At 46.6% G+C, this 26,929-nt stretch overlaps 2 protein-coding genes across 2 annotated transcripts in view; one reads left to right on the forward strand and one right to left on the reverse strand.

The window, feature by feature from the left end:
* ADGRE3 (adhesion G protein-coupled receptor E3) overlaps positions 1–26,929 on the reverse strand; it is a 132,370-nt gene that overhangs the window by 63,249 nt on the left and 42,192 nt on the right. The gene's annotated exons all lie outside the window — the stretch shown is intronic.
* ZNF333 (zinc finger protein 333) lies at positions 1,021–25,649 on the forward strand. The gene is made up of 11 exons (XM_057541710.1): positions 1,021–1,315; positions 4,926–5,049; positions 5,475–5,570; positions 8,926–9,008; positions 12,078–12,194; positions 13,411–13,498; positions 20,927–21,015; positions 21,619–21,745; positions 22,162–22,257; positions 23,931–24,007; positions 24,509–25,649. Exons 1-11 carry the CDS (start codon positions 1,133–1,135, stop codon positions 25,604–25,606), a joined length of 2,178 nt encoding a protein of 725 aa, XP_057397693.1. The 5' UTR covers positions 1,021–1,132; the 3' UTR covers positions 25,607–25,649.

Genomic DNA, 26,929 nt, shown 5'->3' on the forward strand with positions numbered 1-26,929 from the left:
TGATTTGAAATACTACCCCCTAACCCATATTAAAAGTCCATACATGCCTGAGTCTGCTTCTGAGCTATTGTTTCTTTGATCTATTTGTGTATTCCTGTGACAGTAACACACACACACAGAGCTTTAATCTCTAGCCATAACTCATTACTCAGTGTTCCCAGAACATGTATTTCCCTCTTGCCTCTGTGTTTTTGCTCACACTATACCCCAAAGTTGCAACATTTCTCACCCACTGCACTAACCATTCTCCATGACTTGATATTCATCCTTTAAGATCTACTTTCAACCAACTATGCCAAATTTCTTGATTTCTCTTCCACATCTCCTTATCAGTTAAAAAAATTCTGCTAATACATCAATATGACAATGTGTTGAGTTAGTTTTATTGGAATGGATCAACGTCATCTCTCTCTCCACATCTTCCCTCCAATCCTCCACTTGTAGCACCCTTGCAGGAAAGGGCTTTGTAACCTTAGCATGTAGCAATCAACCGATGCTCTGTAGGTTACTTATTGAGAGAAATAATACACGCAGTGCTTGAAATATAAACGATATCAGGGAACTGGTCACAGTGGTTGTTTCTGGGGAGGAAAACTTAGGGATGGAGGGAGATCCCCCATTGAACTTTTCCTATATGTATGTATTATCTGTACGACATAACAAATACATAATTTTAAAAAGAACAGTCAGATCTATCGTCTTGAATAGAATTTCACATCTTATTTTTAGTGAGAAAGGCAAATTGTAGAAGTAGAATATATAATCTTATTTTTAGAAGAAATCAGAAATTCTGAACAAAAAAATCTTACTTATGGGTATGTTTTTGCAGGGCATTGGGTTAAGGCAAAGGAGAAAGGCAGGGCGGGGCAGGGTCGGGGGGAAGGAAGGGGGAGAGGAAAGTAGAACATGGAGCGTGCAAACGAGCCAGCGAGGCCCCGCCTCTATCCCGCCCACCAAGCCCAGGCCCTGCCCCAATCCCCGCCCATCGGGCTTCAGCTCCGTCCTTAGCCCCGACCAGTCGGCATACACCTCGCCCCAACCCCACTCTTTAGGTCCGGTCAGACCCCACCCCAGAGCTTAACCTCGCCCGCAGCCCTGGGGAAGGAAACTAGACTTTTTCCTCCAAGGTTGGATGAAGGAGTCAACCTTTCCGCCACTGCCCGGAGGTCCTCTGGCCCTGAGGGCCGGTGCCCCGACCACTTCCGCTCCCGGCGGCCCTGACACCGGAAGCAGAAGTGCGCAGCGGCGGCGGATGGTGGCGGCTGTACTGGGCGCACGGCGCGCTGCGGTGGGAGTGTCTCCGGCCGGTCTGCAGGTGCGGCCAGGCCCCTCGGGAGGGCGGGGAGGGCTCGGCGGGCGCGGGGAGGGGCCGGAGGGCCTAGGACGGCCGCCCGGGCCGAGGTGCTTCCTCCCCGCGGTAACCCCGGGGCCGGGATGGGGCCCGCACAGCTCGGCTCTGCAGCCGGGCTCCCCTTGTCCGGTCTGTCGTCCTCAGGTACCCCTTGTTCGGGCCAACAGGACTGTCATCCGCCTATTGAAGGGGAAGTCACGAAGTAGAGCCCAGGTCCCGCAGCGAAGAAGTGGTGACACCAGCCGGCCCCAGCACTCACCCGTCTTCCCCGATTTGTAGGCCTACCGTATCTCCCATATGCAGGATACCTGTTTATTAATAAATCACGTTTTATTTCATATTACGTTTCAGGTTATCTAGCTCAGCAAATGGAAATTTAGGTCTGAGTCTACATGTGCAAACTGGTTTGAGTGACTTGGCATGTGAATTTAAAAAATTAAATGTACCCTCTATCAAGGGATGAATTAGTTGGTGACTGACAATTTGCACTTGCTTACCTTAGGACCTGTTAACTTAGCTTTCTTTTCCTTTTCCTTTCCTTTCCCCTCCCTCCCTCCCTCCCTTCTAACTTTTACTTTGTATCAGTTTTCTTAACTGTAAGGGGAGCATGTCCTAATAAAAGCTATTTCTCACTTATGTCACAAGTCTTATTAACATAAAAGAAAAGTAAGACTATTCAGTTCTTTTCAAGTTGGTTCCAGCCTGTAAATTGCCAAAAGGCTTCAAAAGATGGGACTCCAGGAAAAAGAACATAAGCTTTGTTAGTACCGGGAATTGAAATTGAGTTGGCAGTAAATGGGATGTCTTTTTTAAATCATAGGGTTAAGACTCACTTCTAATGAGAAATGGGGAAAAAATGAATTCTGGAGGAAAATTAAGCATCAGATTTCAATTTGATGAGTGTGGTGTTTGTTTTTAGAGAGAATTCATGTCCCGCCTTGTCTTTTTAGAAAGAATTAACGTTTCTTAAAGACAGCTGAAATCTAGTGTTGTGATTTTTGTTATATGAACAGGCATTTAAAGTCATTTTTATTTTTGACTTGTGTTGTCTAATGTGTTTGTGTGTGTGTGTGTGTGAGTGTGCATGTGGGCACATGCCTTCTTAGTCTAACTATATTGAATTATTTTTGAGGAGTGTTGATTGTTTGGCACATTTTCATTGGGGGTGCCCTCAATGAACCGGGCCCTGTACAGGGGAAACAATATGACTGAAATAGATTTAGTGCTTGCCCCTGTGGAGGTTTTATTCTAGCTGGGAAGACAGATTTTAAATTAATAATGACAAGGGTGATGTAGAAACACAGAACAGGGGAACTTGAGGAGGAGATCAGCAAAAATATCTTAAATGGGACAAATGTTTGAACTTAAAAGATGAGTTGTATGTAGCTAGACATGGGTCAGGCTGTGGAGGCGGAGTGGGGAGGAGATTTGAAAGAATGGTGGATGCGTAATCCCTCAGGCAGTACAAAGCCTGGTGTATTCCAGGAGCTGAGAAAAGATAGGGAAAGCTAAAACACAGAAGACAAAGTACGGAATGGATGAGCCAGGAGGAGAGGAGGGCAGGGCCCTGAAGGCCATGGTAAACTATGGACCTTGTTCTAAGGCCAATGGGAAGCCACTGAATCAGAGTTTTAAGTAGGGAGTAATATGATTTTGTTTGTGATTTAAACAAAACACCAACTCCTGGGTTGAGCATGGTGTTTAGGATGGACAAGAATGAATGCAAAGTCCACACATATAGCAACTTGGGTTAGTTCAGGACTCAGATGATTGTGGAGTTGGAAAAGTTGGGGCTTGGTGGTGATCGTGGAATTGAAAAAGTTGGAATGTTTGAGATGCGTAAGAGGTAGAACTGAGAGAATTTGGTGATCGATGTATTCTCTCTACCACATTATATAGAGTAGGGCTTGGCAAACTGTGGCCTGTGGGCAAATCTGCCCCAGTGCTGTTTTCTATTAATAAGGTTTTATTGGAACACGTGTTTATGTGTTCCCTGTGGCTGTTTCTGTGCTATAACCACAGTTAAATAGTTGCCATACATGTGGGCCACAAATTTTAAGATATTTACTGTCTGGCCTTTTACAGAAAGTTTGCCAACCCCTAGTACATAAAGTACTTAGTACTTATCAAGTGCTGTTCTGGTGGCAGGATTTGGAGTCCTGAAAAAAATGGACACAGGTCTATACTTCGAGAGTTTACATCGTGGTTGGAGAGAGAGAGGCAAACTTACCTGTACAAATACATATTAAAAAATCGCAACTTGATAAGGGCGGTGGAGGAAAAGTAGAGGATGTTAGAGGTGTTTTGAGGGAGGATAAGAGGGGAAATGATCCTTTTATTAGGTGACTGGAGCCAGTAGAAACGGTCAGGGCCTGTGGTGTGAAAGGTGGCTCGGGGCCCAATATGTTCCTTATTGAGATAATTTCCGGGTAAGCATGTTTCGCTTGGCCGCCCTGCTGGTGGTCCACAGAAATGGAATTACCTGGGCCAAAGCCCTGCTTGGTGTTCTGCTTCCACTCTCATTTCTTCTTTTACCTCCGTCTCTCTTATTGCAGGAAGGACACCTACTGAAACTTTAAACCCTGGCGCTGGTGTCATGGTGAGGGAGAAGGGGGGGTTAGGATGGTTGTGGGGCGGGGGGGAATAATTATGTACTCTGGGCCCTGTCTCCTCTCTGCCTGCCTCCCAACTGAGGAAGAAAGAGGAGGGAAGTGTGGAACATCTTTAGCCCCGTCCCCAGGACCTGGCAACCTCTTTCAGTACATGACCTCCAGAGGGAACTGGTTTGGGTGGAGGGTTCCCAAAGCGACCCTGGGGTTCTGTGCCTAATTCCAGAGTGTGACTGCAGTGTGGGGCTCATTTAGAGCCGGCAGCAGCAGAGCTCCAGGGCCATCCCTGCCATCGCTCGTGAGACCTACCAAAAACACATGGCTCTATACAGTAAAATTAAAATTAATTAAAATCCAACAAAATTAAACCTCAACTACTCAGTCACCCAAAGCACATTTCTCAAGTGCTCAGTAGCCGCACGTGCCAGTGGCTGCCTTTTTGGAAAGTGCAGACATAGAACATTCCCATCGTCACAGTGAGCTTTACCAGTCAGTGCTGTTCTAGAGAATTCTGAGATTAAAAGGCCATCAAGCTTCTCAGATGCAATGGAAGTCTTATTTTGACAGGCATAAAAAATGACTAAATGCTTATCTATGTCTTGGGCGGCATCCTAGGGACTTGATGAAAATTAAAAGATCAAACCCAAACTTTTGATGTCTTAAATAAAGAGTTTAGGAAAAGCTCTGTAAAGCTGAGAAGAACAGGCTCTGCCATCACTGGTTAGTGGAGTGACAGAGAGCCAAAGCTTATACTTTTGGATCTGTCCAAATGTTGAAAGAAAGTCAATATTTTCTGCTGGGTGTACCATATGAGCTCTGTCCCAGCAACTCCTCAATTCTGCCCTTGTAGCACAAAAACTGCCGTAGAGATAAACAAACGGGTCTACCTTCCCCAGGGATAACCCCTCGTCCTGCAGAACGGTGAAGGTGGTCCTTGCTGAGCCGGAATCTGTGTACTGTCTTAGGAATCAGTCACCTTGGAGGGTGTGGCAGTGGGGCTCATCCAGGAGTGGGTGTTGCTGGATGACGCTCGGAGGAACCTGTGCAGATACGTGCTGCTGGACAACTGCAGGACCCTGGCCCCCCGGGGTAAGGCTGGTGCTACTCCGGTCCTTCCTGTATGCAAATGCTTTTTAAGCGCCTGCCACGTGACCACAGTGATGTAGTGTGGGTTTCCAGTTCATGGGCTTCCACAGGATAACAGCTCCATGCATTGCTTTTACTTAATTCTCTCCATAGTCACTCGTGTGGGTCTCACTGACCTTGACCTTGGACTTCGGGACTTAGAGAACCTCAGTTCCATGGGGCAGAGAGGGGAGCGTTTGTGGTTTGGGCCTTTGTGAAAGAACCTCACTGAGTTCATTAAAAACTGGATGTGATCACTTAGGTACCCCGTGTACTTGCTTGGGGTCAGGAGCTGAGGTCCAGGTGGAGGGCAGGCAGGCTGGGGAAGCATGCATTTTCCTCTGCAAACCCTCCCTTCCCTCAGCACGTATGTTTTTCTCCACCCGCAGGGACTCCACCCTGCAAAGCCTGTCTGGTCTCCCAGGTGGGTCCAAGAGAAGAGCTGAGGACAGCAGAACGAGGCATTCTCTGTGCCACGGGTGTGGGTGAGTACCAGGGGGCGTAGCATATTGTGACCCAACCAGACCGGGGTTGGAGGGTGGGTGCTGCTGGGAAGTGTCAGTCTGAGGGCATTTTTAAGGTTCTTTATTCTGAGGGGAAATAAGGTTGTTTGGGGTGAGTTCCTTTAGCTCTTCTTTTTTCACTTTTTAGCTCTCTTACTTTTTGTTGGTTTCAGAAAAAGATCTGTTCCAATTTCTCTTTTTTAAAAAAAAAATTTAAGATACGTACTGTAAAATTCACCCTTTTAAAGTGTACAATTCAGAGGTTTTTAGTATATTCATAGAGTTGTGCAACCATCACCACTATCTAGTTCCAGAACATTTCTGTCACCTCAAAAAGAAACTGTACTTGTTAGCAGTCCCCCCCATCCCCCTTTCTGCAGTCCCCAGCAACCACCGATTCACTTTTTGTCTCTGTGGATTTGCCTGTTCTGGACATCTCATATAAATGGAATCATACGTCTGTATCTGTCTTCTTTCACTCAGCATCATGTTTTTGAGGTTCTTCCATGTAGTAGCATGAAATGCTTCATTCCTTTTTAAGGCTGAGTGATATTCCATTGTGTGGATGTACCACATTCTGTTCATCCATTCATCAGATGATGGCCATTGGCTTGTTTCCACTTTTTGGTGATTGGGAGTAGTGCTACTCTGAACATTCATGTATAAGAATTTATGTGGAGCAAACATCATTCTCAGTGGTGAAAAACTGAAAGCATTTCCTCTAAGATCAGGAACAAGACAAGGATGTCCACTCTCACCACTATTATTCAACATAGTTTTGGAAGTCCTAGCCACGGCAATCAGAGGAGAAAAAGAAATAAAAGGAATACAAATTGGAAAAGAAGAAGTAAAACTGTCACTGTTTGCAGATGACATGATACTATACATAGAGAATCCTAAAGATGCTACCAGAAAACTAGTAGAGCTAATCAATGAATTTGGTAAAGTTGCAGGATACAAAATTAATGCACAGAAATCTCTTGCATTCCTATACACGAATGATGAAAAATCTGAAAGAGAAATTAAGGAAACACTCCCATTTACCACTGCAACAAAAAGAATAAGATACCTAGGAATAAACCTACCTAAGGAGACAAAAGACCTGTATGCAGAAAACTATAAGACACTGATGAAAGAAATTAAAGATGATACCAACAGATGGAGAGATATACCATGTTCTTGGATTGGAAGAATCAATATTGTGAAAATGACTATACTACCCAAAGCAATCTACAGATTCAATGCAATCCCTATCAAATTACCAATGGCATTTTTTATGGAACTAGAACAAATCATCTTAAAATTTGTATGGAGACACAAAAGACTCCGAATAGCCAAAGCAGTCTTGAGGGAAAAAAACGGAGCTGGAGGAATCAGACTCCCTGACTTCAGACTATACTACAAAGCTACAGTAATCAAGACAATATGGTACTGGCACAAAAACAGAAAAATAGATCAATGGAAGATAGAAAGCCCAGAGATAAATCCACGCACCTATGGTCAACTAATCTATGACAAAGGAGGCAAGGGTATACAATGGAGAAAAGACAGTCTTTTCAATAAGTGGTGCTGGGAAAACTGGACAGCTACATGTAAAAGAATGAAATCAGAACACTCCCTAACACCATACACAAAAATAAACTCAAAATGGATTCGAGACCTAAATGTAAGACTGGACACTATAAAACTCTTAGAGGAAAACATAGGAAGAACACTCTTTGACATAAATCACAGCAAGATCTTTTTTGATCCACCTCCTAGAGTAATGGAAATAAAAACAAAAATAAACAAATGGGACCTAATGAAACCTCAAAGCTTTTGCACAGCTAAGGAAACCATAAACAAGACGAAAAGACAACCCTCAGAATGGGAGAAAATATTTGCAAACGAATCAATGGACAAAGGATTAATATCCAAAATATATAAACAGCTCATGCAGCTCAATATTAAAGAAACAAACAACCCAATCCAAAAATGGGCAGAAGACCTAAATAGACATTTCTCCAAAGAAGACATACAGATGGCCAAGAAGCACATGAAAAGCTGCTCAACATCACTAATTATTAGAGAAATGCAAATCAAGATTACAATGAGGTATCACCTCACACCAGTTAGAATGGGCATCATCAGAAAATCTACAAACAACAAATGCTGGAGAGGGTGTGGAGAAAAGGGAACCCTCTTGCACTGTTGGTGGGAATGTAAATTGATACAGCCACTATGGAGAACAGTATGGAGGTTCCTTAAAAAACTAAAAATAGAATTACCATATGATCCAGTAATCCCACTACTGGGCATATACCCAGAGAAAATCATAATTCAAAAAGACACATGCACCCCAATATTCGTTGCAGCACTATTTACAATGGCCAGGTCATGGAAGCAACCTAAATGGCCATCGACAGACGAATGGATAAAGAAGTTGTGGTACATATATACAATGGAATATTACTCAGCCATAAAAAGGAACGAAATTGAGTCATTTGTTGAGACGTGGATGGATCTAGAGACTGTCATACAGAGTGAAGTAAGTCAGAAAGAGAAAAACAAATATCGTATATTAACGCATGTATGTGGAACCTAGAAAAATGGTACAGATGAACCGGTTTGCAGGGCAGAAGTTGAGACACAGATGTAGAGAACAAACATATGGACACCAAGGGTTCTCCCCAGGGCCACCCACGCTGCCGGGAGGTGGAGATGGTGGTGTGGTGAATTGGGCGATTGGGATTGACATGTATACACCGATGTGTATAAAATTGATGACTAATAAGAATCTGCTGTATAAAAAAATAAATAAAATAAAATTCAAAAATTCAAAAAAAAAAATTTATGTGGATATGTTTTCATTTCTCTTGGGTATATACTTAGGTGTGGAATTGCTGGGTCATTTTTTAAGCTTTTTGAAGAACTGCCAAACTGCTTTCTAGAATAGTCACACTATTTTACCTTCCCACCAGTGGTGCATGAGGGTTCCAATTTCTCCATATCATACAAACAATTATTGTTCAATTCCTCTTTAAACCAAACAATTCTTTGTGTGTTCCTTGTCTAATTGCTTCTTACTTGTTTGCCTGATAACACTGTCTGATAACGTCACTTTCAATGTCCACGGATTCCTTTGCTGGGAAAAAGTCTCTCACTTCCACCTCATTCCCATCACTGCCCAATTCCTGCTCTTTAGAGCCTCACTTTCCCACTGATACCTTCTTCCATTTCAGTACGGACCCAAGTTTAGGGTCAGTATTAAAAGAAAAACAAACATGTTGTGTGTGTCAATATCATGCCACTACTTCTTTCTGAAAGAAGGTAATTTTTTTTTTCCAATTCATTTTAGACTGGGAATCTCAACTTAAACCCAAAGAGTCTACTCCTCTGCAGGATATTTTGGAGGAAAATTCATCCCATGATTTGCAAATGGTAAGACTCACGGGTGATGATTCTTGACTCCCTCTCGTAGAAGAAGTTGAGGAATACGTGAGTTGGACACGCACACCAGGGCCAGGCAGATATTTGAGCCAGGGCGTTTCCTCAAGGGCATGAAGTGTCTGGAGGGAGCATCCATGACCCACGAATTTGGGCAAATCCCACCTATCACTTAAGATTCTTTCTTCATAGAAAGTTCCCCTGAGTAAACATTTCCATCAGTGAGAGTCAGACATCGATTGTATGCAGTGTGATTTACTCTTCAACAGCTATCAGAAACACGCTGTCTGTTAGAGATGCCCCATGTAAGTTCAGGACGTGAGAAAGCCTAGTGGTGGAGCCTGCAACATCCTGGAAGAACTCGACCTGTCTGAACAAGGCGCACCTTTGAAAATGCTGAAAACGTGCCCCTGACGAGGAGCGTCCCTGGGTGACCTTTTTGTCATCGTCCACCGCTTGTCAGGAGCAAACTCCCCCTGGAGGGAAGCCCCCTGATGATTTAACGTGGTGAGAAAGGCTCCTGGAGGAATTATAACTTGGATCTGAACAAGAGGACCTGCAGGAGAGAGGACCACTCTGATTGTAAAGAACGTGGGAAAGTTGTCAGGGGTCCCACACCCGTGGGGAGACAAGTTGAGACCCCACACGGGAAGGAAGCCCTTGTCAAAGAGTGGATAGGCATTCAGAACCAGCTTGCACAGCATGGTGCATGAGAAAATGCAGAGTCCTGCCATCCCGCCTTTGACCCTGAATTCCTGCCTTCCTAAACTACCGAGCCTCCAAGTTTGAGTTCCCATTCTTGGGGTTTTGAAGCTTAGGGTTAGGGCTAAGATTTGGATAGAGGGACATACAGAGCCCAGCTTCACCCCCAGGCTGGGCCTCTTTGTCCCAGAGCCAATGAGATCTCTAGCTTCCCTCAATATGTGCCTCTCCACCTCTATCACGGATGGTGTCAGCCTCAGAGTGTCAGAGACACTGGCACAGTGCATGGGGCCGTGAGGCCGGGGTAGCAGAGACCCCTTTTCCATTCCTGTGCCCTGAGCACGCGGAGCCTCAACCCTGCACAGCCTCGTGTGGAGTGGGCTGCCAGGCAGCTGAAACTCTTGCCCTGCATGGCTGGCATCAGACCCCAGGGCAGCCGAGCCCTCTCCTTAGTGCCCAGATCCTCCTTGTCCTTGGTTTACACTCTTGTTTCAGAAGAGAACGTCCTCCAGTAGCTGCTTGGGAAAGGGCGCTGGCTTTCTGAGACCTTAAGATCTGCAAATGTCTTACTGGAGCTGCTGGATCCCAGGGGCCTCATCTGATGTCGTTGTTGCAGCAACTCCATTATAGAGTGTTCTGTGCGCCATTATAGAGCTCTCGATTGATGCCTGTTGAGTGAAGACATGAACAGATGGGTGCTGGTAGAGACGGCTCCAGGCCCCTACCGTCACCATGCCTCAATCAGCAGATGGACCGTGTGAGGGAGGGAGTACGGGCCATGAGGGACGGGTGTCCTCTGTGGTTTCTGTGGGCTCTTTCCTCTCAGTATGGGGTTCCAGCACTTTCCACAGAACTTCACTGCCAGCTCAGTAGTGAGTACTGAGTGTGGGAGAGGAGGGGCTTCTGCTGCATCTGGAAACACAGGCAGTCACAGAATGTTCTGAGTGGGCATAAGTGGTCCACTTCCTTCTATATAGAGGAATCCCACTACAGTTCCCTCTGTGTAGAGGAATCAAGCAGTTCATCCCTGAATATGCCCCTAAGTGGTCCAGCATATGTGAGGCTGGGAGTCAAATCCAGACCTGTCTCTAGAGACCGCCGTCTTAGCCACCAGGGTCTTCTGCTTGAGGATTGCACCTCCTGATACTTGGTCCATGTGGCTGAACCTTTGGTTATCCCTTCTAGGCCATGTGGGTGTCACTGTCACCCCTTGTTGCAATCACTGGGGCCCCTTATGGCAGCTCTGAGGTCACATGTGAATAAGTGCTGGTGGCCAGGGACAGACCAAGGCCCTGTAGCCGCAAAGAATGGGCATCTCCAGGCTCAGCCTTCTTACTGTCCCAGGGCCACCCATGCCACCTCTCCTGCACAACACCCAGCTCCTCAAGGCTGTGGTTTCACCTCTTTTGTTTTCTGCTGGATCCACAGTGCCTGTACTAGCAGCGCTCAATAAGTATGTGTTGAGCAAATAGGCGGAACTCCTCAAAACCTTCAAGAAGAGTGATCTGTGTCAGAATTATTCTGATTAAAACATTTGTCTCAAAATGGTATCCCCGGGATTTCAATTTACAGAGGTGACTGAGTGATGACATGGAGAGGCCAGTGACAGCGACTTACATTTCTTGAGAGGAGGGGGCTGGCCACGCCACACAGGGCCACACGAGGAAGCACCAGCATCAGTCAGGAGGCTGACAGGAGTGAGGGGAGACTCTAGGCGAGAGCCTTTATTGGTTTTCTGTAGGAAAGGCAAGGCAGGGCAGGGTAAACAGCTTAGGATTGGTGAGTTTGAGTAATAATTCTGGGGGATCTTGAGGCACAGGGGCTGTCCCCAGTTGTCTGGTACCTGGCCTTGGTGATTTAGGGCAGGGGAAATGTTGGCTTGGTGTGTGAGAACTAGATAAAGGAGGTGGTTCAGAGTACGAGCTGTGGATCACAGGGGAGATGTAAACAACTGTGGCCATTCGTTTGGCCCTGTGATTGATGGATGCCAGATAGACAAATATGGAATCTAAGAAAACATAGAATGAAGTTCATATTCAGCGCCAGGAGCTCCCAGCCTTTCTATAGAAACCTTTCTAGTAAAATATCTTGGAGCGCCTCCAAGGGCTTGTGGCCTAATCTCCAGACAGGGCCTCTCCAGAACCAGAAAGGGGTCAGGTCTGTCTCCAGGTCTCTGGCGTGATCAGTCCTCGTTGGTGGCAGGGGCCCGCAGTGCAATAGGGGGAGTCACCAGGCCTGAAACTACCAGGCCCACGTTCCCCAAATTCTGATGGCACTAGCCCCAAACTTAGGGTCTCTGAGGGTGAGAACGGCCTCCATACCGCCTCTGTCCTGCTCAGCACCCTCTGTGCCTTTTCCCAGGGGCTGGGGCTGGACCTGAGGATGCAGATCAAGCCCATGATGGGAGAGAGGGGGACACCTCCGACTCCAGGGGACCGGTCAGCTCTCCAGGAGTCACCTTGGTCTTCTGAAGACACAGTAAGCCTGGGAGGTGGTTTGCTGGGAGGGCCCCAACCCCAGCCAGGAAAGCGTGGGGTTCAGGAGTTTTGTTAGGTGGGGAGGCAGGAGGGAGGGATGAATCTAGAGCCAACTGCCAACTGTTGGGGGAATTGGGAACATGCTGGAGGCCCAGGCTTACCTCCTGGTAGGAACTACTGGACACGCCGTGGCGTTTCTGCGTTGAATGTAAACATCCCTAGTGTGATGTCAGGCCCAGAGCAGTCCTAGGGGAGGGGCTAGCAACTAGGGTCCAGGCCCTGCCTCTCTGGGTCCAGCCTTTCTTTGTCCAGTCCTTCCACCCTCATTCCCACCGTGTCCATGGCCAGGAAACCTACAGGAATGAGTGGGTCCAAGGGCTGTGTGAAGGGTGTCCAGGCCGGTAACCAAGCTCTTGGCTCAGGGCCTTGTGTTTTGGTGCTGAGGTGGAGAGAGTTACAGAGAAGGACACTTTCAGGTGTGCTGTGAGCCCCACGCTGAGGAGAAGGGGCCTCCTCTCACCTGTCCCTGCCCATCACCTGCCCTGAGGGACCTGCCACATTTACTTCCCATCCACCACCAAGTCCTACGAACTTGTCCTCCAAAATATAAACCTACCTCCGACTGCTCCTTCTGTCCCTGGTGCCACCACCCTGCCCAGAGCCACCGTTAGTTCTCCCGGACCCCCGGGAACTGCTCCCGACAGGCGCCTGCTGCCACTGGGCATCACCCTGGACACGGAGGCCAGAGGCATCCCTTAGAAATGCAAGTCAGTTCAAATACCCTTCCCAAGGGAGTGGCTGGCGGTATAGGAGCGTTCAGGTCCTTTCTCCCACAGCAGGGCTTCCCCTCCGGGAGAGTTTGCTAACGTCCCCTCATTTGCAGGGGCCCACCTCTGCATCCTCCCTCTACCCCTCAATCTGCTGGCCAGCCACTGCCCCTCTTTGCTCCAGCATCTCCCCCACTACCGGAGGCTGCTCAGAGGAGGCCTCCCCTACCCAGGCCCCCTCTCTCCATCCCATCTTGGGAGTTGAAATTCCACGACAGTGGTTAACTTTATACTGAAGAACTGTAAACCTGGACAAGGGAACAGGGCCTGTCCCTGTATGTTCAGTGTGTTCCCCAAAGCAGGGCCAGTCATGCCAATTCCGTCTGGGTGAGCAGGTGTGAGTGGACCCCACCGACTGTGTGACTAATATGTTCCTGTCACTCTGTCCAGGGGCTGAAGGTGGCTGTGCAGATTCAGAGGGTGGCCACGCCGGAGCCTGCGCCGCGCCTCCTCAACCTGTTGGGGGCTGGGGGTTCTGGTGAGTGAGAGCTGGGTGGAATTGACGGCCAGCGGGCCCCGCTCTGCTGTGTTGTGTCTGGGAACTTGCATCCGCCTTCTTTTCCTCTGACTGCAGTCGTTGCCATAGGGAGAGAATATATGAAGCTATCTCTTATTATTTACATATGCAAAGGGAAAGGCACTTTCTAGGGATTGTGGGCTGGGATTCTTTTTTTGTTTTTTTTGGTCTCAGATCTTTCTGTTATGGAAGAGCAGTCCCCACTCAACTATGGCAAAGGCCAGACCTCTTTTGGGGCACGGTTAAAATCTCCACTGCGCCCCACAAATGAATGGTAAGAAGGGTGTAGGAAGGGAGTGAGGGGTTACAGGCTGAGAATGCTTTTAGGCACAACCTCTGGGTCATATTCATTTCAGTGGCCACCTTGCTGTCCTATTGTAGGATGTTATTTTATGTTTTCAACTCTTATAGAACATTTGGAAATAACACTTGGAAATTGGGAATTTTCCTCCCAACAGTGAAGTAACTCCCAGGTCGCCATAGTCTTTGTATAACATTGGATACGTTTCTAGAGGAGCCTAAAGTCTACAGGAAGAGTGGTGACGAGGGGGAGCTCTGTCTTAAGTGAACGTGAGACGTGGAGGGAGGGCAGGAGTGGAGGGACTGGCTGGGTGTGCATCTGCTTATTTTGCAAAAAGAAACACGGAAAGGAGAAACCGTAAAGTGACACCTCAGATCTTTTCTTAATTAAGGTAAAATATGCATAAAATAGACCTTTTAAGCCATTTTTAAGTGTACAGTTCACTAGCATTAAGTATCTTCACACTGTTGCGCCACTGTTGCTACCATCCATCTCCAGAACTGTTTTCATCCCCCAGACTGAAACTCCGCCCCCAATTAAACAACAACTCCCCATTCCCCCTTCCAGCCCTGACAGTCACCATTCTACTTTCCATCTCTATGAATTTGACTACTATAGGTATCTCAAATAAATGGAATTATATTATTTGTCCCTTAAAAAAAAAAAAAAAAATCTCCACTGCGCAAGCATGTCGATGCTGAAGGTTACAGTTGAATTTACTATAAGTGGCACATGTTTGAACTGAGCTTTTAAAAAAATGAGGTTAAAAGCCACATCTCCTGAGAAGTGGGGGAAAAAATTAATTCTGGAGGACAAATAACATCGTAGCTAGAACTGCAAGGCATTTGTTTCCTTCCATCTTGCCTTATTGTAAGAATAATAAATTTTGTTTATTAATCATATCATACAGTCTTGCATTTGGAATCTGTATTATGGCACTGACAGGAAGTAATTCTTAGATTTGGGTTATATGTTGTTCTATATATTTTTGGTATGCCTTCTGGGCCAGGCTCTGCCATAATGTACTCGTTTTTTTTTGTTTTTTTAAAAAAAATTTTATTATAGTTAATTTACAATGTTATGTTACTTTCTGCTGTACAGAAAAGTGAATCAGTTACATATATCCATATATCCACTCTTTTTTAGATTCTTTTCCCTTATAGGTCATTACAGAGTATTGAATAGAGTTCCCTGTGCTATACAGTAGGTCCTTATTAGTTATCTATTTTATATATAGTAGTGTGTATATGTCAATCCCAGTCTCCCAATTTATCCCTCCCCACCCCCCCTTTCCCTCCTGGTAACCATAAGGTTGTTTTCTACATCTGTGACTCTGTTTCTGTTTTGTCAATAACTTCATTTGTACCATTTTTTTTAGATTCCACATGTAAGTGATATCGTATGATATTTGTCCTTCTCTGTCTGACTTACTTCACTTAGTGTGACAATCTCTAGGTCTGTTCATGTTGCTGCAAATGGCATTATTTTGTTCCTTTTTTATGGCCGAGTAATATTCCATTGTATATATATATCACATCTTCTTTATCCATTCCTCTGTCAATGGGTATTTAGGTTGGTTCCATGTCCTGGCTATTGTAAATAGTGCTGCAGTGAACATTGGGGTGCATGTATCTTTTCGAATTATAGTTTTCTCTGGGTATATGCCCAGGAGCAGGATTGCAGGATCATATGGTAGCTCTATTTTTAGTTTTTTAAGGAACCTCCATACTGTTCTCCATAGTGGCTGTACCAATTTACATTCCCACCAGCAGTGTAGGAGGGTTCCCTTTTCTCCACACCCTCTCCAGCGTTAATCGTTTGTAGACTTTTTAATGATGGTTCTGACCTGTGTGAAATGATACCTCATTGTAGTTTTGATTTACATTTCTCTAATAATTAGTGATGTTGAGCATCTTTTCATGTGCTTTTTGGCCATCTGTGCCATAAAGTACTCTTGAAGTACTTGGTGTGCTCTGTGCTTCTGAAGTACTCCGGAAGGTACTCTTGAAGTACTCACCACTGTCATCCTGTGGTGAGATGGGCACTGGGAAACAATTGCAGACCAAACCCTGAGGCCCTCCCCCGTGGAGTTCACAGTCCGGCTCGGTGGTCAGATTTTTAAATGGAGACTGGAATGCAATGGAAGCATATAACAAGAGGGCTTTATCTTGGGGGGCAGAGAGGAGCTCTGGGAAGTTTAAGTTTAGACCAAGTGTCTCAACTGCAGCTCTCCTGACATAGGGGCGGGATCTGTGTGGTGGGGGCCAGCCTGCGTGCTGTAGGATGTTTAGCAGCATCCCTGGCCTCCACTCACTAGCTGACAGTACCACCTCCCCCTGTATTCGTTTGCTAGGGCTCCCATAACAAAGTACCACAGGCTGGGTGGCTTAAACAACAGAGCTTTGCTTTTTCTCACAGTTTTGGAGGACAGAGGTCCAAGATCAAGATGCTGGCAGGGATGATTTCTCCTGAGGGCCGTGATCTGTTCCAGGCATCTTCTCTTTGGCTTGTTGAGGTCCATCTTCTTCCTGCATTTTCCCTCTGTATGTGTCCATGTCCAAATTTCCCCCAATTACATTGGATTAGGACCCATCCTACTGACCTCATTTTAATTTAATGACCTCTGAAAAGACCCTATGTCCAAATACAAGTTATATTCTGAGATTCTAGGGGTTAGGACTTCCAACATATGAATTTTTGGAGGGACACAATTCAGCACATAACACCCTAGTCATGACGACCAAAGACGTCTTCAGGTGCTATGGGTTGTCCCCCTCTAATGCATATGTTGATGCCGTAACCTCCCATGTGGCTGTATTGGAGACAGGGCCTTTAAGGAGGTTGTTAGGGTTAAATGAGGTCTTAAGGGTGGAGCCCTGATCCCATAGAACTGGTGTCCTTACAAGAACAGGAAGAGGAAAAGCAGAGTTCTCCACCATGTGAGGACACAGTGAGAAGGCAGATGTCTGCCAGCCAGGAACAGCATTCTCACCAGAGCTGGACCATGCTGACACCCTGATCTCAGACTTCCAGCCTCCAGAACTGTGAGAAAGTAAATTTCTGTTGTTTAAGCCACCCAGTCTGTGGTATTTTGTTACAGCTGCCCGAGCTAAGATACTAGACACTGCCACCTGACCCCTGGGGACAAGTGCTGGCTTAAGACCATAATAATTACTGTATCGTTTAGATGTTGGGCCGTTTGGAGGTTTGGGGAGAGGAGTTCAGGCCTAGGAATGGCATCTCTAAAATCCACTGGGGATTGGGGAAGAAGAGCCTGGTCTTTCAGCACGTGGGAGGAGGATGGGCCTCGGGAGGATACGAGTGGTGGGTGGAGGCAGTTAGGAAAAGGATGGTGGTGGCCTAGACTTGGGGGTTAGTGTGGAGTAGGTGTGTCAGGGGTCCCTAAGACCACTCCCAGGTTTGACGATTTGCTAGGAGGACTCAGGACTTAGCTTACAGTTGTACTCATGGCTATGATTTATTCCAGTGAAGGGATGCAAAGCAAAACCAGCAAAGGGAAAAGCCTCATGGGGTGAAGTCTGGAGGAATTCAGGCACAAGCTTCTGGAGTCCTCTCCCAAGGGGGTCGCAAGGGACACGCTTAATTCCTCCAGCAACAAGCTGTGACAACACGTGTGCAGTGTTATCTACAGGGAAGTTCATTAGAGACTCAGAGCCCAGGGTTTTCCCTGGGGGCGGTCATGTAGGCACCCTCTGCCCAGCACATACCTAAATTCCAGACTTCCAGAAGGAAAACAGGCATTCAGCATAAACCGCACTGTTTGTACAAACAGTTTAAGCAGAGAGTGAGCCCCTCTTATCAGTTAAGGTGGTAGGAACCCTCTCGAAATCCAAGTTCCCAGAGGCCAACTAAGGGTCAACCTTGCTCGCAGGCCTTGCTGAGGAGAGCAGTCAGGCCTGCTGTGTTAACTCTTGTCTGCAAGCAGGGAAGCTAGGAACCATGTAAGATGTACACAGGAGGTCGAGTTGAGATAGTTTGGTGAGTCATGTGTGCATGTGTTTACCAGACATTCCAGGGCATTTTTATGTGCCAAGCACGGTTGGGGGGTGAGGGTGTAGCAAAAGGAAAAGGACCCCAGGCTTGTTCTTCTGAAGCTGCCAGTCAATTGGGAGAGATGGAAGATAATCACCTAAGGAAGCAAAAAAAAAAAAAAAAAAAGCTGGTTATAGATAGGTAAGGGCTGTGAAGAAAGGAGAGGGTCTTTCTGGAGAAAAGAAGGGTATTGGGGAGGAGAGACTCTCCGAAGGAGTGACATTTAAGTGGGTCCAAATGAGAAGGTATGATACAGGCGTTCCCCATAATGGGGACAGGATGGGAGGAAGGGGAATGGGGTGGGTGCAGGTGGGGAGGTGGGTGTAGAAATGTCATCACTGATTTTTTTTTTTTTGACTGATTTTTGTGGTCAGAGGGGGTGGGATTGCTCATCTGAGATCAGGGACATTGGAAGAAGGACAGGCTTTGAGAAGAAGGTGATGAGTGCATTTTTTTTTTTTTTTTTCCGGTGGAGTGGATGAAACAACAGAAATTTCTGTCTCACAGTTCTGAGGTCAGAAGTCTGAAATCAAGGTGTTGGCAAGGCCATGCTTCCTGTGAAACCTGTAGGGAAATAATCTTTCTTGCCTCTTCCTAGCTTCTGGCGGTTGCTGTAAGCCTCGGTATTCCTTGGCTTGTGGATGCATCACTCCCATCTCTGCCTGCGTTGCCACGTGGCTTTCTCCCCTGATTTGGTATCTCTTCTCCTCTTATAAGGACACCATTTGTATTGGATTAAGGGCCCTCTATCCAACATAACTTTATCTTAACATCTGCAAAAACCCTATTTCCAAGTAAGGTCATATTCTGAGGTACTGGGGGTTAGGACTTGTTATTTTTGGGGGGGACACAGTTCAACTCATAACAGTCTGCTCTCTGGACCCCCCAAATTCATATCCTCCTTACATGCAAAATACAGTCACATGATCCCAACATCCCCAAAGTTTTTACCCATTCCAGCATCAACTCTGTCTAAAATCTCATCTAGATATTGGCTCAAAATGTCCCAAATTTTATCATCTAAATAATCTAAATCAGGTATGGTGAGACTGGGGGTGTGATCCATCCTGGGGGCATAATTCCTCTCCATCTGTAAATTGGTAAAACCAGAGAACAGGTTCTCTGCTTCCAAAATACAATGGTGGGGCAGGCATTGGATAGACATTCCCGTTCCCAAAGGGAGAGGAAACAAGGGTCCCGGGTCCCACGTAAGTTTGAAACCCAGCAGGGCAAGTTCAAAGTCTGAGAATGATCCTCTGTGGCTTGAATCTCTGTCCTCCGCCTGCTGGGGCAGCAACCCCCCCCTCTAGCTCATTTTGGATGTTTCATTCATATTCCGCCAGGTAGGTGAGTGGAGATATCGGAGCCAGTGGTTGGGTATATGGGTCTGGAGTGCAGATGTGAGAGTCAGCCTGGAGATTTGGGCCTTGTTAGGTAGTTGGGAATTGATGCCCAGAGCCGGGGACGGTGCCTTCCGAGGCGGAGACTACAAGGTGAGAAGAGGAAGGTGTGCGCCATGGGGACGCCAGCAAGTGATGGAGGAGGAGCCTATACAGGAAACCGGGAGGGAGGCTGGGGGGGTGGGCACTGAAGCCCAGGGGGGTGGGTTTTAAGATGGAGGGATTGGATGACTGAACATTTCAACTAGATCCCCACTCTGGATGGAGGTCACGGGTGATCCTAGTGAGGTGCTGGTCCTTGGAATGGTGATGTTGGGAAGTGAGTAGGAGGTGAGAAAATGGATACAGAGACTGCCCACGACGGGGAACAGAGAGATAGAACAGTAGCTAGAGGGAAAGGTGGAGTATTACAGCTTGAATTGTGACTCCCCCCCAAAAAAGCTATATTGAAGTCCTAACCCTCAGTACCTGTGAATGTGACCTTATTTGGAAATAGGGTCCTTGTAGATGCCATCAAGTTAAGATGAGGTCATGATGGTGGGCCCTAATCTAATATGAATGGTGCCCTCGTAAGAAGGGGAAAATGCCATGTGAAGACAGGGACACACAGGGGGGAGGACAGCCATGTGATGACAGAGGCAGAGATTGGAGAGACACGCAGTTACAAGCCCAGGATTGACCTTCACCACCAGAAGCCAAGAAGAGGCAAGGAAGGACTCTACCCAGAGTCTCAGAGAGAGTGTGACCCTTCCCACACCTTGATTTTGGGCTTCTGGCCTCCAGAACTCTGAGAGAATACATTTCTGTTGCTTTAAGCCACCCAGTTGTGGTATTTTGTTACAGCAGCCCCGGGAAACTAATAACATGGAGTCAGGGATCGGACGTGATTCAGGTTTAATTACCAAGGGGAAAGGTCCCATCGAGACGGGAGGTGAGGGTGCAGGGAGACAAGGGTTGGCTGGGGAATCACTTGCTCCTCTGTAACAGGCCAGAGTGAGGAGGCCTGGTGCGGATGAGGGATGTTATCGATTTGAAGGCAGGAAAGGAAGGACGCTTCCTCCTCAGGCACACTCACAGGGAGGTGGCGGTTTCTCTGTCCCCTGCTTGTGGTAAGTCCTGGGGTGCTACCGGCCCTGCAGAGTCGGGGCAGAGGAAGGGGCCCAGCAGCTAGGGCGGAACAGCTGACCCAGGGCTGAATCAAGGGGGAGAAAGGGGTGCCCCAGAAACTTCAGAGTCTGTTGAATTGAGACTGTGACTCCAGAGATTTGGAACAGAGGAAACGTGTGTGTGCGTGCGTGCGTGTGTGTATGTCTGTATATTTCTGTGTGTTTGTGTGTGTGTGCTTGTCAGTGTGGGTATGCACATACTGTGTATGCGTGGTGTGTCTGTGTGTACATAAACATTTGTGTGAGTGTATGCATGCGTGTGTACTGGTGTGTGTGAGTGTACATGTGTGCCCAAGCAGCTGGGAGTGTGTGCAAGCATATGTGCATGCATCTCTCTGTGTACATTACATGTGTGTGTCCCTGGGAGTGTGTGCACATGCGGTCATTCACAGGGTGGGCAGCCCTTGGCCCTGCAAGTGGGGTCACTGGGCCAGGCCCAGACCCTCACGGCTCCCCTCTTCTCCTGCAGCAGTGCCTGCTCAGGACCCCGCCTGGCTCCAGGAGGAGAGCACAGAGGAAGAAGCCGTGGCTCCTGGGACACTGAACATTTGTCTGCAGGTAAGTAGCAAATACTTGTTCTTCTTCTTGCTTTGCCTCCTTGTCCCCTTCCCCTGTCTGGGAGTTTCTTGACCCCAGAGGACTGGTCTCCAGGCTTCTAGGCACTGGGCCTCTAGCAGTGGGTGGGCAGTGACCCCACTCCCTCATTCAGGCCTTCCCCCGGTTATCAAGGGCCATGTTCAGCTGAATGTCAGGAGGGAAAGCAGGGCGAGGACGTGAGCTGTCCTTGTCTTATAGTCATCATGGTCTCCCAAGAGCAAACAGCTGTCATTTACCAAACATTTTTCTCTTGCCTGTAACGCGATCAGGTCTGCTGGACCCTGGGGCTAGAGGGGAAGGGCTTCCCAGCTAGTTGTTAATAACTAAGTCCTGTCATGAAGTTGAGGTCCTTTGCTGCCCCCGCTTGGGATGCTGTCATTTAGGGAGGGAAGAGTAGATGGAGAAGAGTTCTAGTTCTGAGGCCTGAGCTGAGAGACCTCAGAACTGTGTCTGAACATCCTCTACATGGAGGTGTCCCTTCCCCAGGCCTGCAAGCCCCCCACTGTCCTCTTGAGTATTGGTCGGGGTGGCCCCTGGCTGAGCAGGGACGGGTGTGCATTTTAGGAACCAGTCACCTTTGCGGATGTGGCCGTGCTGTTCACACCGGAAGAATGGCTGTTTCTAGACTCTGCTCAGAGAAGCCTGTACAGAGACGTGATGCTGGAGAACTATAGGAACCTGGCCTCTGTGGGTAAGGCCAGCCTCGCCGCTTCATCCACACACTTGCGCAGCTACTGTGGTTTCCCAGAACTGTGCTGGTTTCGGAAATCGAGAGGTGAAGAGACAGGCAGGTCCTGCCTTCATGGTGCTTATAGTCTAGTGGTTTCCTCTTGGAAATGAAGATCTGTCCATTGTTTCTCGTCTTCTCAAGTGTGTCCCTGAGCCAGGCGCCAGGTTTTGGGGACTGGAGAGTCCCACTGTCCTTCGGGACCCAGTGAGAGAGCTTGTACTTTGGTTCCTTAGTGAAAGAGCTCAGCCGTGCCATCAGAATATAGGTACGCCCATTTTGCTATTCCCATCTCCAGTGACCCTAAAGACTTCGGAATATCGGCTCCCGTTGCATGGCAGGCACAGTTGCTCATACCCTGCATCTTTTCCCATGAGCAGGAGATCAACTCTGCAAAGCCAGTACATTTTCCCATTTGGAGCAAAGAGAAGAGCTGTGCGTCACTGAGAGAGGGATCTTCCCAGGAACCCACTTAGGTGAGCACCAGGCAGATTAGGGGTGCTTAGTGCCCTTGATGGGGAAGGATGTCGGGTTGAGCTCCCTCAGTAAATTCCACTTTCTTTCCTCTTTCCCTTCCCTTTTTATCTCTAATGCTTTACTCTGGCTTCATAGAAAGATTTATCCTACCTCCTTTTCACATTTAGCACTTCCATGTGTATATTTCATCCAGTTCCTCCCCACTGTATGTTCTTACTAATACTTTCTCTCAACATCAGTCCCAATCATCATAGAATCCCTTCTGAGTAAATTATCTACTATTTCCATTCCTTTTTTTTTCTTAAATTCCATATATATGTGTTAGCATACGGTATTTGTTTTTCTCTTTCTGACTTACTTCACTCTGTATGACAGACTCTAGGTCCATCCACCTCACTACAAATATCTGTTTCGTTTCTTTTTATGGCTGAGTAATATTCCATTGTATATATGTGCCACATCTTCTTTATCCATTCATCCGATGATGGAAACTTAGGTTGCTTCCATGTCCTGGCTATTGTAAATAGAGCTGCAATGAACATTTTGGTACATGACTCTTTTTTTTTTTTTTCTAAATGGAATCACGATATGTGGTCTTTTGTGACTGGCTTTTCTTTCTTTTTTTTTTAATTTTTATTTATTTATTTATTTATTTATGGCTGTGTTGGGTCTTCGTTTCTGTGCGAGGGTTTTCTCCAGTTGTGGCAAATGGGGGCCACTCTTCATTGCAGTGCGCGGGCCTCTATCGCGGCCTCTCTTGTTGCGGAGCACAGGCTCCAGACGCACAGGCTCAGTAATTGTGGCTCACGGGCCTAGTCGCTCCGTGGCATGTGGGATCTTCCCAGACCAGGGCTTGAACCCGTGTCACCTGCATTGGCAGGCAGACTCTCAACCACTGCGCCACCAGGGAAGCCCGGTACATGACTCTTTTTGAATTATGGTTTTCTCAGGGTATATGGCCAGTAGTGGGATTGCTAGGTCACATGGTAATTCTATTTCTAGTTTTTTAAGGAACCTCCATACTGTTCTCCATAGAGGCTGTATCAGTTTACATTCCCACCAACAGTGCAAGAGTGTTCCCTTTTCTCCACACCCTCTCCAGCATTTATTGTTTCTAGATTTTTTGATGATGGCCATTCTGATCAGTGTAAGATGATATCTCATCTAGTTTTGATTTGCATTTCTCTAATGATTAATGATGTTGAGCATTCTTTCATGTGTTCGTTGGCAATCTGTATATCTTCTTTGGAGAAATGTCTATTTAGATCTTCTGCCCATTTTTGGATTGGGTTGTTTGTTTTTTTGTTATTGAGCTGCATGAGCTGCTTGTAAATTTTGGAGATTAATCCTTTGTCAGTTGCTTCATTTGCAAATATTTTCTCCCATTCTGAGAGTTGTCTTTTGGTCTTGTTTATGGTTTCCTTTGCTGTGCAAAAGCTTTTAAGTTTCATTAGGTCCATTCCTTGTTCCTATGATTACGTGACTCCTCACATAGCCAAACACCTTAAAATTTTCCTTTACTCTCTGATACGTTCCTCTTATTCATAGTTTCTTCCCATATTTAGGATCAGTATTAAAAAAAAATCTGCACATGCCTAGCTTTTTTTGTCATCTTGATCCCACAGTTTCCTTCTCTGTGTGCTTAATACTTCCTCCCCTTAATTCATTCCAGAACCTCAACTTCAACCCCAAGACTCAATTCCTAACCAAGATATTTTTGCAGAGATTCCATCCATTGGCACGAAAAGGGTAAGGCATAAAGGGATTATTCTTGTTCCTCTACAGTAGGAAATGTCTGGGGTTGCTGTAGGTTAGAAACACAAGAAACCCAGAGAGAGATTCAAGGCAAGTGGTACTCACCTAGGAGAAAGCAGTTTCTTGGGAGAGAGTCTGTGAATGTCATGAATTGGGGAAAAACTCTAAATGTAGATCAAGACGTGGCTTTACAGAGTTCCCAAAGCTAACCATTTTTGTAAATCTGACACAGATGTAGAGCATTTAAAACTTAATTTAGCCTTACACAATTCAGAAAAAGTCTACATCTAAGAAGCCCCATGAAAGTAATGAAAATGATACTCTTTGTGGCAGAGTATCTGCTTGAAGGAACTCAGGGTAGAAATGGTATAGATACACTAAAATGGTAAAAGCTTCAGCTATAGGAATGTCTCTTTCCTATACTCAGTTCACTTCGGGGAGAATATCTGTGAATGCAATAAAGCCTCTGGTCTTCCCATTTTCCTCAATTGACAGGAGCAACCTCAGACTGGAGAAAAATTCTATAAATGCAATGTACTAGGGAAGCCTTTTAAAAGCATCAAACCACTTTTTCAGTACCAGAGAATTCCTGCAGGAGGGAACCCATGTGAATGCCGAGAGAGTGGAAAATCCTTCTTCCAGACCGCTCACCTAATCATGCCTGAGAAAATCCACAGCGGGGATAAAACCTATGCGTGTAACAAATGTGAAAAATCGTTCAGATACAGCTCCGATCTCATCAGGCACGAGAAGACTCACACTGCGGAGAAGTGCTTCGAGTGTCAGGAGTGCAGGCAGGCCTTCAAGTATTCCTCGAATCTGCGGCGGCACATGAGAACTCACACTGGAGAGAAACCCTTCGAGTGCAGTCAGTGTGGGAAAACCTTCACAAGGAACTTTAACCTGATCTTGCACCAGAGAAACCACACAGGTGAGAAGCCCTACGAATGTAAGGACTGTGGGAAAGCTTTCAACCAGCCATCCTCTCTGAGGAGCCACGTGAGAACTCACACTGGAGAGAAGCCTTTTGAATGCGGCCAGTGCGGGAAAGCCTTCAGGGAACACTCATCACTGAAGACACACCTGCGGACCCACACCAGAGAGAAACCGTACGAATGTAACCAGTGTGGGAAGCCCTTCCGGACGAGCACTCACCTGAATGTACATAAGAGGATCCACACAGGGGAGAAGCTTTATGAGTGCGCCACCTGCGGACAGGTCTTGAGTCGTCTCTCAACCCTTAAGAGTCACATGCGGACCCACACGGGAGAGAAGCCCTACGCGTGTCAGGAGTGTGGGCGAGCCTTCAGTGAGCCCTCATCCCTCAGGAAACACTCGAGGACCCACACCGGCAAGAAGCCCTATGCGTGTCAGGAGTGTGGGCGAGCCTTTGGCCAGTCTTCACACCTTATCGTACATGTGAGAACCCACACTGCAGGGAGACCGTACGAATGTAATCAGTGTGAGAAAGCCTTCAGGCACAGCTCTTCACTTACCGTGCATAAAAGGACTCACGCCGGGAGAGAAAACGTCAGGACTGGTGGCCTGCCTTTATCAGTGTCTCTTGCGTACGGTGGGCCCCATGCTGATTAACTTCCAATTTGTAAAAACATAAACATCCAAGGCTGTGATCATCTCTCATAGTACTCATTAAGCGACATCCCATGTTTCAATGTATAATATTTTCATTTTGGTTTAATTCTTCATATTGTCTTAGCTTCTTTTACCACTTACTCTTTGACACACGAGTTAAATGGAATTAGGTTTTCAAATAAAAGTACATGGGTATATTTTTATAGAGGTATAATTGTAGTGAAATGCATAAATCTTAAGTGTACAGTTGGATGAGTTTGACAGATGTATACTTGTATGTAATCAATACTCCAGGCAGGATATAGACTGTTTCTGTCGTTCTGAAAAGTTCCTGCAGATATATGGGTGTTTCTTTTTAGTTGTCTTTTTGTTGTTGGTTTCTAATGTAATTACACTCTTAGCAGGGTGTGTGGTCTTTATGTTGTTGAATGTTAAGTATTTGTGGAGATTTGCTTTTAGGTCTAGTGTGGCATGTCCTGTTAATTGCCTACCAAAATTGCCCCTTCTTGCTTACAAAAGCACTTAGGTTTTTTTTGTTCAGATTGGGACTGTGCACTATATATATATATTTTTTGTGGCTTAAAACAACAGAATTTTATTCTCTCACAGTTCCGGAGGGCAGAAGTTGAAATCAAGGTGTCTGCAGGGCCACACTCCCTCTAAATGCTCTAGGGGAGGATCCTTCCTTGCCTCTTCCAACTTTTGATGGCTCCAGGTGTTCCTTGGCTTGTGGCAGCATCACTCCCATCTCTGCCTCCATTTTCAAATGGCCTTCTCCTCTGTGTTTCTGTGTCTTCTCCTCTTCTGTCTCTTATAAGGACACTTGTCATTGGATTTAGGGTCCACCCAGATATCCAGCATGGTCTCATCTTGAGATCTTTAATTACATCTGCAAAGACCCTTTTCCAAATCAGATCACATCCATAGTTTCCAGGTGGACATATCTTTTGTGGGGGCATCATTCAAACCACAGCACCATCAGGGAATGTGCACTATTAAAACACCTCCATCTTCCTGTCCTTCTTGCTGCCAGGCGAGGCCACATCCTCCAGTCCTGGCCAGTATGAGACATCGCTGGGTGTGAGTCCTGGGAAAGATGTTGCAAAGGAGTGGTTTCATTTAGCCAGATCCCTCTCCTTCTTGCCTTCTGTACAAGCAGACACCGTGTCCAGGGCTAGAGGAGCCATCCTGTGACCATGAGGGCAAAAGCCACAGGCTAAAGAGAGTGTGACCAGAAGTCACAACCATCCTGGTTCCCCAGTTGGTGTCCTTGTATGGCTGTACCAGCCCTGGATTGTTTATTTCTGGTCATTCTGTTACCCG

This window comes from Balaenoptera acutorostrata, chromosome 2 (assembly GCF_949987535.1).
Source record: "Balaenoptera acutorostrata chromosome 2, mBalAcu1.1, whole genome shotgun sequence".
Taxonomy (NCBI): domain Eukaryota; kingdom Metazoa; phylum Chordata; class Mammalia; order Artiodactyla; family Balaenopteridae; genus Balaenoptera; species Balaenoptera acutorostrata.

Bases quoted from the DNA above. Each gene is read 5' to 3' on its own strand.
- ZNF333 (XM_057541710.1), top strand. From the start codon at position 1,133: ATGAAGGAGTCAACCTTTCCGCCACTGCCCGGAGGTCCTCTGGCCCTG. The intron at 1,316-4,925 runs GTGCGGCCAGGC...GTACTGTCTTAG, and splicing joins TGTCTCCGGCCGGTCTGCAG to GAATCAGTCACCTTGGAGGG. The intron at 13,499-20,926 runs GTGAGTGAGAGC...CTTCTCCTGCAG, and splicing joins GTTGGGGGCTGGGGGTTCTG to CAGTGCCTGCTCAGGACCCC.